The 12,441-nt window shown below is 38.6% G+C and overlaps 1 protein-coding gene across 2 annotated transcripts in view; it reads left to right on the top strand.

Annotated features, from left to right (window-relative positions):
- Nucleotides 1-10,320, top strand: part of ELAPOR2 (endosome-lysosome associated apoptosis and autophagy regulator family member 2) — a 180,420-nt gene extending 170,100 nt beyond the window's left edge. For both annotated transcript variants that reach the window (XM_049894242.1, XM_049894244.1), the window contains one exon: nucleotides 7,708-10,320. In XM_049894242.1, coding sequence (XP_049750199.1) covers nucleotides 7,708-7,767 — 60 coding nt within the window. In that variant the 3' untranslated portion in view covers nucleotides 7,768-10,320. The remainder of the gene's footprint in view (nucleotides 1-7,707) is intronic.
- The last annotated feature ends 2,121 nt before the right edge of the window (nucleotides 10,321-12,441 follow it).

The following is a 12,441-nucleotide window of genomic DNA, read 5'->3' as shown; positions in this document are numbered from 1 at the left end:
CTTCTAAGGAGCATTCTGGTTGTACTTCTTCCAAGACAGATTTGTTCATTCTTTTGGCAGCCCATGGTATATTCAGTGATCTTCGCCAACAACACAAATCCAAGGAGTCAATTCTTTTTCGGTCTTCCTTATTCATTGTCTGGCTTTCACATGCATATGATGCAATCAAAGAAACCATGGCTTGGGTCAGGCGCACCTTGGTCTTCAGGGTGACATCTTTGCTCTTCAACACTTTGAAGAGGTCCTTTGCAGCAGATATACCTCATGCAATGCATCTTTTGATTTGTTGACTGCTGCTTCCATGGCTGTTGACTGTGGATCCAAGTAAAATGAAACAACTTCAATCTTTTCTCCATTTATCATAATGTTGCTCATTGGTCCATTTGTGAGGATTTTTTTTTCTTTGTGATGAGTTGCAATCCATACTGAAGGCTGTGGTCTTTGATCTTCGTTAGTAAGTGCTTCAAGTCCTCTTCACTTTCAGCAAGCATTTAGGTGTGGAGTAGAGGATAAAGCTTGCTCCAAAGGGTAAGATGCCACTTTTTCATGAGAAGCTGAGATGCCACTGGGAAAAGGCCAGCTGCATTCTTAAATATGCCATTTTAATTTGACAAGTGTGTTTTTGGGCCCTTCCTACCTTGTTGACTCACCACAAATGGGAGCAGGCCATAGAATCACAAGATCTGCCTGGAAAAGGCATTCCGTTTTGACATGAGCCCAGCAACAAGATAATAGCAGCTTTCAAGAGGGGTGTACTTGGCATCGTGTCGGGGAGGTAATGAAGCCAAAACCCTGAAGGGTGCCTCTGGTGGGAGGCTGCTTCCCTTTGCCAGAGCACCTAATTGACAGAATCATCAGTCACAGAGAATTGTTACCACAGGGCGGACTTGAGGCTGATCACCTGATGGGCAAGGAAGTCCTCCTGCCCAGTAGAGAATGGACAATACCCAGTGCACCATTCAGGCAGTTGTCTTTGAACCCGCTTTCCTGTACTTAACCTGCAACCATCTCCCTAATTCCTCTTCATTACCAGGAATAAAGTGTAGGACATTTATTACTTAGATGATAATACAACATGTTTACACTGATTCCCATGGATTTCTCTCAGATCTTACTAATCAGTATGTAAGACCCTACTCCTTTCCTTTCCAGAAAGCCATGTCTCTGTCAATTTCCCATCTCTGTCAATTTCCCATCTTTGTCATTAAGGCTGTGGAATTTTACCTTGTTTGCTAATTAACAATTTAGCCTGCCACAGTTTTCATGGACATTTTTGAAGACATGACACTCCTAGGTTAGAGACAAAACACAATTTAGCACCCACAGCAATAGCAGTAGCCCAAGTATCAGCATTTGCTTTGATTCCTCAAGCCCCAATTTTAAACCGGACTAAGTGAAAAGGACCAGGTGACACTTGTACATACAGTGGGTTGCATTATAGGAAAGGAAGGCTTAGCTTGGTGTTACTGATTAAATTGTGCCCCCCAAGAATACGTGTTGCAGATCCCTCTATGCCTGTGGTTATAATCCCATTTGGGAATGAATTGTCTTTGTTATGTTAATGAGACAGGATTATCGTAGGGTGTATGTTGAGTCAATCTCTTTTGAGGCATAAAAGAGATTAAACAAGCAAACTAGGAAGCAGAGGTGGGGAAAGAGAAATGCCAAGCCACGTGAAGATCACTCAGGAGCAGAAGCTGAGAAGAGACAAGGACCTTCCTCCGGGGACAACAGAGAGAGAAAGCCTTTCCCTAGAGCCGGCAGCCTGAAGTCAGACTTCTAGCCTCCTAAACTGTGAGAAAATAAATTTCCTTTTGTTAAAGCTATCCACTTGTGGTACTTGTTATAGTAGCACTAGATAACTAAGACACTTGGGGATCCTGAATCTTTTATAATAGGCAGTAAGCATGTCTGTGATTTACTCCAGAGAGAGACACTATCTCTATCTTCCAAGGCTTTTTTTTTTTTTTTAATACAAATGTCTTTGAGAAGATTACTAGCCTGTAACTAACTAACCCGTTGCCGTCAAGTCGATTCCGACTCATAGTGACCCTATAGGACAGAGTAGAACTGCTTCATAGGGTTTCCAGGGAGCACCTGGTGGATTCAAACTGCTGACCTTTTGGTTAGCTGCTGTAGCTCTTAACCACTAGGCCACCAGCATTTCCTAGAACAAAGAACATTCAGTGATTTTATCAGAAGACATAAAAATACAAGAGACCCATTATCTCCCAAGAGGGATTTACTTCTCTTAATTTTGGAAACTCTGGTGGTGTACTGGTTAAGTCTACAGCTGCTAACCAAAAGGTCAGCAGTTTGAATCCACCAGGCACTCCTTGGAAACTCTATGGGGCAGATCTACTCTCTTAATTCCATGAATTTCCATTTATATAAGGGCATTATTGTAGTAGTGAGGGAAGTGCTTAGGCAGTAGGGAAGATTTTTTAAGAGAAAATGACCACTAAACTGAATCTTAAAGAATAAGTGGGAATTATTCAGAGGGAGAGAGTATGTCAAAATATCACAAAAACTTTTAAAAGCTAGAAATAGAACTACCATACAATCCAGCAGTCCCACTCATTGGAATATATCCTAGAGAAATAAGAGCCTTTACATGAACAGATATATGCACACTCATGTTTATTGCAGCACTGTTTACAATAGCAAAAACATGGAAGCAACCAAGGTGCTCATCAATAGATGAATGGATAAATAAAGTATGGTATAGTTGGAATACTATGCATCAATAAAGAACGGTGAGGAATCTGTGAAACATTTCATAACATGGAGGAACCTGGAAGGCATTATGCTGAGTGAAATTAGTTGCAAAAGGACAAATATTGTATAAGACCACTATTATAAGAACTTGAGAAGTAGTTTAATCTGAGAAGAAAATATTCTTTTGTGGTTATGAGAAGGGGAGGGAGGGAGGGTGAGAGAGGGGTATTCACTAATTAGATAGTAGATAAGAACTACTTTAGGTGAGGGGAAAGACAGCACACAGTACAAGGGAGGTCAGCACAATTGGACTAAACCAAAAGCAAAGAAGTTTCCTAAATAAACTGAATGCTTCGAAGGCCAGCATAGCAGGGGCAGGGGTCTGGGGACCATAGTTTCAGGGGACATCTAAGTCAATTGACATAATAAAATCTATTAACAAAACATTCTGCATCCCACTTTGAAGAGTGGCGTCTGGGGTCTTAAACGCTAGCAAGCAGCTATCTGAGATGCATCAATTAGTCTCAACCCACCTGGATCAAAGGAGAATGAAGAACACCAAGGACACAAGGTGATTATAAGCCCAAGAGACAGAAAGGGCCACATGAACCAGCGGCTACATCATCCTGAGACCAGAAGACTAGATGGTGCCCGGCTACAACTGATGACTGCCCCGACAGGGAACACAATAGAGAACCCCTGAGGGAGCAGGAGAACAGTGGGATGCAGACCCCAAATTCTCATAAGACCAGACTTAATGGTCTGACTGAGACTGGAAGGACCCTCATGGTCATGGCCCCCAGACCTTCTGTTGGCCCAGGACAGGAACCATTCCCGAAGCCAACTCTTCAGACATGGATTGGACTGGACAGTGGGTTGGAGAGGGGTGCTGGTGAGGAGTGAGCTTCTTGGATCAGGTGGACACTTGAGACTATGTTGGCGTCTCCTGCCTGGAGGGGAGATGAGAGGGTAGAGGGGGTTAGAAGCTGGCGAAAAGGACACGAAAAGAGAGAGTAAAGGGAGAGAGCCAGGTGTCTCATTAGGGAGAGAGTAATTGGGAATGTGTAGCAAGGTGTATATGGGTTTTTGTGTGAGAGACTGACTTGATTTGTAAACTTTCACTTAAAGCACAATAAAAATTATTAAAAAAAATTACAAAAAATTTTAAGTGTTCCTCATATGACACTTCCTCCTATGCATTATTTTATAGCCAGAGAATTAAATTGAAAAGGTTCTCTATAACAATCACAGGAGACAAGAAAGAGAATAGAGTTTTTCCTCCCTGAGAAGGTTCAGGGTAGCACATTTTGTTTTGAAGAGCAATTTTCGTCTGTATAATTTTTTTTTTCATTTTTTTAAAATGAAATTTAGAAATATTACAGAAAAGTTGAAAGAACTGTATAGTACGAACAGCCATATACCCACCACCTAAATTTGCTATATTTTGATTTATTAAATATCTCTCCATCTATCCATACTTCTGTTCATTTATCAATCCATCTTTTTTATTTATTGCATTTCAAAATAAGTTGCAGACTTCAATGCATTTTGCTCCTAAATATTTTGGGATACATGTCATTGATGAAAATGAAATATCTTAAGGTTTTTAAGGTAAAATTTTTGAGTAGAGTAAAATGTACAGATCACAAGCATACCATATGAGAGGTTTTGAGAAATGTATACACCTGCGTAATGCAAAATCCTATCAAGAGACAGAATATTAGTATTAACCTCTGAAAGTTCCCTCATGTCCTTTTGTGTACAATTAGTCCTCATCCCCATCCCCCAAAAAGCTATTGCAAAGATTTTTTTAAACCATAAATTAGTGTTGCCTGTTAGAGCCCCAGATAATTACAATCATACAGAATGTAGTACTTTGGGTAAGGTTTCTTTTACATCTACCTTGTTGTATTAATCCGTAGTTGATTTCCTTTTATTGCTGAGTACTTTAGTATACTGTTTTATAAATACATCAGAATTTGTTTAACCATTGTTTTGTTGGTTGATGACAGTGCTGTTTCCAATGTTTGTCTGTTTATGCATGATTTCTTGGAGCAAAGAAGTTTGTAAGATTTTTAACTGTTGTGTCATACAAAGTTTGCTTATTTTATATATCCTAATCTGTGCTGTAAACATATGCTGTAAACATAAAGTATTTGGTATTTCCCTAATACTGCACTGGGGTTATGGGGCTTTATTTATGTATATATATATTTTTTTCATTGATTCTGGGCTCACCAATTTGTTTCTTTTATATTTTCAGATGTTTCTTTCATCTGTTCATTCCATAGTCACCTAGTACTGTGTGTTAATCATTTTGCCAGGTTTTGGGTATCTGTCCAGTAGAAAACAGTCCCTTATCTCAAGGAGTATCTAGTTCGTTGCGTAAATCAATCAATCAGTCTCTCTGACACACACACACACACACACAAATGAGGACAATGAATAGGGTTGCTTGAAGCGAAGAGGAGAGGGAGTGTGGTAGGGTGCATAGTGACAAGAAAAGGAGAAGCTTCTGGTAGAAGTTGGCGTGTAAGTAGTTTCTTGAATTTAGAGCTTGAAGGGACAATCTTGTGTGGCATCCTTACTTAATGCATCAGTAAACTGAAACCTAGAGAGATTCACTTACTTGTCCAAGGGGTGTTTAGATAGGAATTAGAAGCCACATCTCTTGAGTTACTACCCAGTATTTTTCCTTCTGTGATGTAGTGTTTCAGTACCTTTTTATAACCGTTGATTGAGAACCTACCATTAGCCGGGCACTGGGTCATGTCTTAGAATTTAAAAATGAATGTGATGCAGCTCCTGCCATCAGGAAACCCCCAGTCAGTTAGTGGAGCTAACAGTATATATGAACAGCCCACCATATCAGCAACAGGAGCAAAATCCCATGTTTGCATTGAGGACATGGTGACTAAAACCCATGAACTCAGCATGATTTTATAAAGGGCTTTCAGTATTTTACTTTAAATTTTATCTTGAGGATAACCAGCAGTTCTGCCTTCCCCCTCCAGAGAAATGTTGAATCAAATCTTCTTAAAGGAAAAAAAAAACAAACCCACTGCCAAAGGGAAGGTGACAGTAAATCTCAGATTCCTTTTCTAGTTCACGACCAGTAACCTAGAGCACTTTCCTGTAATATAGTGTGATCTCCTTGTAGGCAGACATTTTGTTGTACACATTTTTGTATCTCTAAAGTCTAGTCCCATTCCTGGAGCACTGTGGGTACTTAATAAGTATTTGAATTATAAATGGTTATAAAAAAAAAAAAAAGTTAGGCAGATTAACATGAGAGTTCAGGCAAGTTCTTATCTGGACCAGTCAGCTAGAGTGCTGAGGAGATCTGCACTCTGCTGTCCCATGGGCTTGTCATCTCAGCAGAGGCAGGTGAAAACTGATATGTTGGTGTACTTGCTGTGATTTTCTTCTACAGTCCTGTCCCTCTAGCCCTAAATCCAGCCTAATGTCTTGGAGCTCTCCACTCAAATGAGTGAAAACACAAAAGCAAACTTATTGTTCGTGACAGTCACTAAATGTCAACTTCCTATTATTTTCTCATTTCACTCCTCTAACTTAGACACACACTCACGCGTACCTAGGACTGGTCTCTCCTGTATTTCCTTTATTTTATATATAAAAAGATTATAATTCTATTTCTCTTCATCTTTATTTCCCTCAGTAGCACCCATCATATTCTAGCAGCCTTCACAAAGGTTTAACTCACTCTACCAATTAAAATGTTGAGGGAAATCGTACCTCTAATTTCTCTTTTTCCCCATTAAAAGAGAATATTTTAATAGATTACATTTTGAATTATTATCTAACAAATATCAGCACTAATATATTTGAGTATATATTTAAAATTTTGATTTATTTTCTAAGATGGCTTGTTTAATATCTTTCATAGGCATGTTGTCACTGTGTGCCATCAAGTCGATTCTGACTCACAGTGACCCTATAGGACAGAGTAGAACTGCCCCATAGGGTTTCCTAGGCTGTAATCTTTACGACGCAGTGGTTCAGTGCTCAGCTGCTAACTAAAAGATCAGTGAGATCACTATGAGTCAGAATCAACTTGACGGCAACAGGTTTGGTTATTGGTTTTAATCTTTGTGGAAGTGGACTGTCACATCTTTCTCCTGTGGAGCTGCTGGGGGGTTCTAACCGCAGACCTTTCAGTTAGCGCCTAAGCACTTAGACATTGTGTGACCAGGGTTCCCTGATTAGGCATGTATCCAGAAGTTTTTCCTAAAACGTATCAGTGAACCCAAATGATCTTCTGTCTCATTTGTGTTATTTATTTGTGCTGTCCGTATTCTTTTATTCAGACTATGTTTTCTTGAGAATATTTAGTTTCTGTCAGTTCTGTTTTGTTCACTCTTAGCATAGCAGGTTCATCTATTTCAGCACCAAGTTCAAGTGTCCCCTAAGAAGGGTCTCCGTGGTTTATTCCCAGGAATCACAGCTACATCTGTCTTCTGTTGTACATGCAGTCCTTGGGTTATGAATGAGATCCATTCCTAACGGTGCCTTTAAGTTTTTAAGTCAGATTTGTGGGTAAGTCGGGTCAGGTGCATACAGTGCAAAAGGCTTCAAGCCTTTTCAGTGATTTTAAAAGCTGCACGTGCAGCAAGTGAAGGTGATCATGGTGAAGAATTTGTTGCAAGTAGGGGTTGGTTCAGTCGTTTCAAAGTGAGGGCAGATGTACGTAACGTTGAAGAGCACGTAGGAGTTGTCAGTATCTTGTAATCATGTGTTTACTTCTATTTTGGGTTTGTCTGTCTTATCTCCTGGACATCAAAAGCACCCTTCAGGGTAGGCATCCTATCTGTTTTATATCTGCCACCCGTCTTCAAATGTAAAATTCTAATTACAAGTGACAGGCACATAGATTAAAATAGCTTCTGGAACTTTTCTTCTCGACATTTAAGATCCTAAAATCTTATTGAAATTTTGGTGAGTTTATTTTATTTATTTTTTTCCTTATAGGAAAAAGAAGACCATTTTGAATCTGTTCAATTGAAATCCTCAAGATCTCCAAATATATGAAGAGACAGTGCTTAGCTTTCAGACTAATGAACAAAGAAACCTGCTTTCTAGTTTTACAGGACCACAGTTTAGAACCTGGCACCTGTCCTGGCACCTGTCATGTTGGTGATCCCCTAAAGGAGGACCAAGCCGCTGTAAATGGAAGGAGATTGAAATGGTTGATTGCCTTATCACACAGTCAAGTACCTTGCCAAAAAAAGGAAAGCAAATGGTTTGGGTCTCAACTGAAGATGAAGCTCAACTCAGGAAGAGATTTATCTGTATATAAACATAACTGAAAACCAGTTTAAACTCACCCACCAGTGCACTGCTGATGCATGCCATATAATTAATGGGTACCTTTTATTCTTTATAATGTGTCTAGAAAAAGTGCGCTTTGGAGGGCAGATATGAGCATATGCATTGTGATCCCACTGATGTCTTTTCTTTATATCTTGGGAAAATTTCTTTTAAGGTATAGTTATTTTCCCCATAGACCTTAAAACATCTTTTGTATTAATAATGGTGAGCAAGGAAGACAATAAATTTTTCATTTTTCCATAGGGTATCCTCTCTTGATTTCAGAAATCTGTTATTAGTAATTTTTTTTAGGAAGAGTCTGCATGTGCCTGGGTTACCCAAATTTATAATCTTGAAATTCCATCCTTGTGGGAACTGGTGAGAAGGGCTTGACTGAAGGAGTTGAAGGAACCAAAAAAAAAAAAAAAGACAAGAAGAAACCTTGCCTGTCCATTCATACAAACAATCTGGTACTATCGTAGATGTCAAGTGGCTTAAAACAGTTTATGTAGTGCTTGAAATATAATTTAAAATAAGTCGGATGGCTTGTTCATCAAATCATTTTCCTAGGAAATGGAATGGCTTTGTAAGTACAGATAATTGTAAAAAGGCATTGGATAGTTTTGTGGCCTCCAGAAAAATGGAAGTGGGACATTTATCCTGCTTCAAACATCATTTTCAAAGATTATATGGTTATTTTTCTTCTACAAGACTTTAAGGATTATGACTTTCTTCGAAGTTTTTTTTTTTTTTTTCTTTAAGCCAATAAAGTAAGAATTCAGTTTTGGAAAATTACATATAACTGTATTTATAATCAGAATGTAGTTGTACCATTAGCAGTTAATGAAGTAAGTGTTGTTCTTATTCAAAAGTGATCCAAATAATTGTGATATTTCCTGTGATGGATTACTACTATTGGCACCATTTAGACATTTATTGAAAGAGGTTTGAATGAAGTTGGATCTGACCAATTTTGTGTAAGGAGTAATTGTTTTAGATCTGGAAAGGGAACTTTCCTGGCCATCAATGATCTAAGGTGCTCTGGTTTATTTCTAAAACACAATAATCTTTATAGATCTTAATCCAGATTTTCAAAAGGACTGGTAATTGGCAGAGAGAGGCAGAGTATATGGGCAAGGTTTGTTGAATATTTTGTTCCAAGTGCTTCAATGAGGTATGACTTGTAACTTTCAACTCACCAAGTGATGTCTTATTTTCGTGGAAAATGGGAAAAAAAGAAATAATTGCATTTGTTTGGCTGGTGTATGAAACACTGGACCATTCTGTTATTGAATGAATGTTTGTTTTGTGTACATCTCTATTGTTGCATACATGAGTATAGGTTTAGGTTGCCATTATTTTATTGTTTGTTGTGGGAGGGCCTCACTTAGCATAAACATTTTTTTGGATTTAATTTTTTTCAGTCTTTTTATAAAGAAGAAATTATTTTAGCATTGCTGCTTTCTATCCTGCCAGCAGAGCACTGATGAGCCTTTCCATATTTGATAAAAATTTAAACAGAAGAAGGAAAATGCATTTGAAATGCACTCTTTCAGAGGAACCCTGGCAAAATTGTACAAGACTGGACAGTCAGGAAGTTTCTACCTAGTCACTTGTCACTTCTATTTTCATCTTCAACTGTGATCAACATGTATGTTCCAAGCCATAGAGATAATTGGGATTTGCTCCCAAGTAGCTTCTTTCTTCTTCTTCTGTCACTGGACTAAAATCTCTGACATGTCAAAAATGCCTTAAATTTTAATGAACTCTCTGAAAATGTAGTTGATATTGAAGAATTTATTTCTAATTTTAGATATTAAATAGATTTGTCAGCTCACTCCCATCTTTGGAAAGGAGCTGCACTTTTTCTTTTGGATCCTAGTGGTCTGTCATTTTATTCCAAGTGCTGACAAAGTATGACAGAAAGAATATTGTGAAGAGAATATTTAGACCAGTGCTGGCTATAAAATTCACTTTAGTTTTATGTCTGGCCTTTATAAAACTCAGTGGAAGTTTGAAAGGCATGAACAGATTAATCACTTTCCTACAACTTTTAATTGATATTAGTTGTTTCTTTTTTCCCCCTAAGTGGTAGAAGAGGTGGCCATTTGTTATTTTTCCTAAAAGGCACAGTTTTGATGCCTTAAATACTTCATTAAGTAAACTCTTGCCTATAACATCTCTTAGCACTCTGTCAAAATATATTTAAATCAGTTTTCCATTGGATGAGAACATGTCTTCTTATGGATAAATTATATCATGCCACTTAAAAATGTTGAGTAATATGTGTTCACTTGATTAAAAAGACTGAATGTTATTATTGTTGACTAATCCCTTTGATTACTACTAATCAAGTCCTTTCTAGGATTAAAAATATTTCATAGTATTTTTGTGTAGACTTTTGTCATTATTTTCTTGCCAAGGAGAAAAGGTGGTTTAAATCAATAATACAGAAGAATTGCTTGGGTCCAGTCATTTACTAAGAGGGGTCTTTAGGTCCCCAGGTGGTGGCTCATGATTGACTGTGTTTCCTTGAAGCCAGCCTGTCATTTGACTTCTGTCAATAGAGCTAGTTCCTGTGGCTCATAATCTTTCCTAGTGGGAGGCTAATGTGCAAATAATTTCTCTCTTCCTCATAAAAATAAGTTTCCTGGAAGTTGGGTTGGACAGATGACTCCATTGGCTTAGTTGTCAATGTATTCCCCACGTTTATTTTTTGACACTAACGATGCGTTTATTCTTCAGAGGACCGGAAATACCGTCACATCTATTTTATACTAACCATGAATATTGTTCCAGGTTTACAGGCCAAAGTCCTAAATTAAAGTTGCCGCAAAGAAAAGTCCTCAAGGAGAGTAAACTTAACAACATCTGAATTATTCCTTGGAAGCTGTCTTAGTTATCTAGTGCTGCTATAACAAATACCACAAGTCAATGGCTTTCTTCAACAAACAGAAATTAATTTTCTCACAGTTTGTTGTTGTTGTTAGGTGCCATCAAGTCGGTTCCGACTCATAACGACCATATGCACAATGGAACGAAACACTGTCCGGTCCTGAGCCATCCTTACAGTCGTTGTTATGCTTGAGCTCATTTTTGCAACCACTGTGTCAATCCACCTTGCCGAAGGTCTTCCTCTTTTCCGCTGACCCTGTACTCTGCCAAGCATGAAGTCCTTCTCCAGGGACTGATCCTTCCTGACAACATGTCCAAAGTATGTAACATGCAGTCTCGCCATCCTTGCTTCTAAGGAGCATTCTGGTTGTACTTCTTCCAAGACAGATTTGTTCATTCTTTTGGCAGTCCATGGTATATTCAGTGATCTTCGCCAACAACACAAATCCAAGGAGTCAATTCTTTTTCGGTCTTCCTTATTCATTGTCCAGCTTTCACATGCATATGATGCGATTGAAGATACCATGGCTTGGGTCAGGTGCACCTTGGTCTTCAGGGTGACATCTTTGCTCTTCAACACTTTGAAGAGGTCCTTTGCAGCAGATTTACCCAATGCAATGCGTCTTTTGATTTCTTGACTGCTGCTTCCATGGCTGTTGATTGTGGATGCAAGTAAAATGAAATCCTTGACAACTTCAATCTTTTCTTCGTTTATCATGATGTAGCTCACTGGTCCATTTGTGAGGATTTTTGTTTTCTCTGTGTTGAGGTGCGATCCATACTGAAGGCTGTGGTCTTTGATCTTCATTAGTAAGTGCTTCAAGCCTTCTTCACTTTCAGCAAGCAAGGTTGTGTCATCTGTATAACGTAGGTTGTTAAATGAGTCTTCCTCCAATCCTGATGCCCCGTTCTTCTTCATATAGTCCAGCTTCTCAGATTATTTGTTCAGCATACAGATTGAATAGGTGTGGTGAAAGAATACAACCCTGACGCACACCTTGCAGACTTTAAGCCAATCAGTATCCCCTTGTTCTGTCGGAACAACTGCCTCTTGATCTATGTAAAGGTTCCTCATAAGCACAATTAAGTGCTCTGGAATTCCCATTCTTTGCAATGTTATCCATAATTTGTTATGATCCACACAGTCAAATGCCTTTGCATAGTCAATAAAACACAGGTAAATATCCTTCTGGTATTCTCTGCTTTCAGCCAGGATCCATCTGACATCAGCAATGATATCCCTGGTTCCACATCCTCTTCTGAAACCAGCCTGAATTTCTGGCAGTTCCCTGTCGATATACTGCTGCAGACATTTTTGAAGGATCTTCAGCAACATTTTGCTTGCATGTGATATTAATGATACTGTTCTATAATTTCCACATTTGGTTGGATCACCTTTCTTGGGAATAGGCATAAATATGGATCTCTTCCAGTCAATTGGCCAGGAACCTGTCTTCCATATTTCTTGGCATAGATGAGTAAGCACCTCTAGCGCTGCAT

Source organism: Elephas maximus, chromosome 8, assembly GCF_024166365.1.
Source record: "Elephas maximus indicus isolate mEleMax1 chromosome 8, mEleMax1 primary haplotype, whole genome shotgun sequence".
NCBI lineage: Eukaryota > Metazoa > Chordata > Mammalia > Proboscidea > Elephantidae > Elephas > Elephas maximus.
Note: the sequence above shows the minus strand (reverse complement) of the source record. Positions and strands in the feature narration are given on the sequence as shown.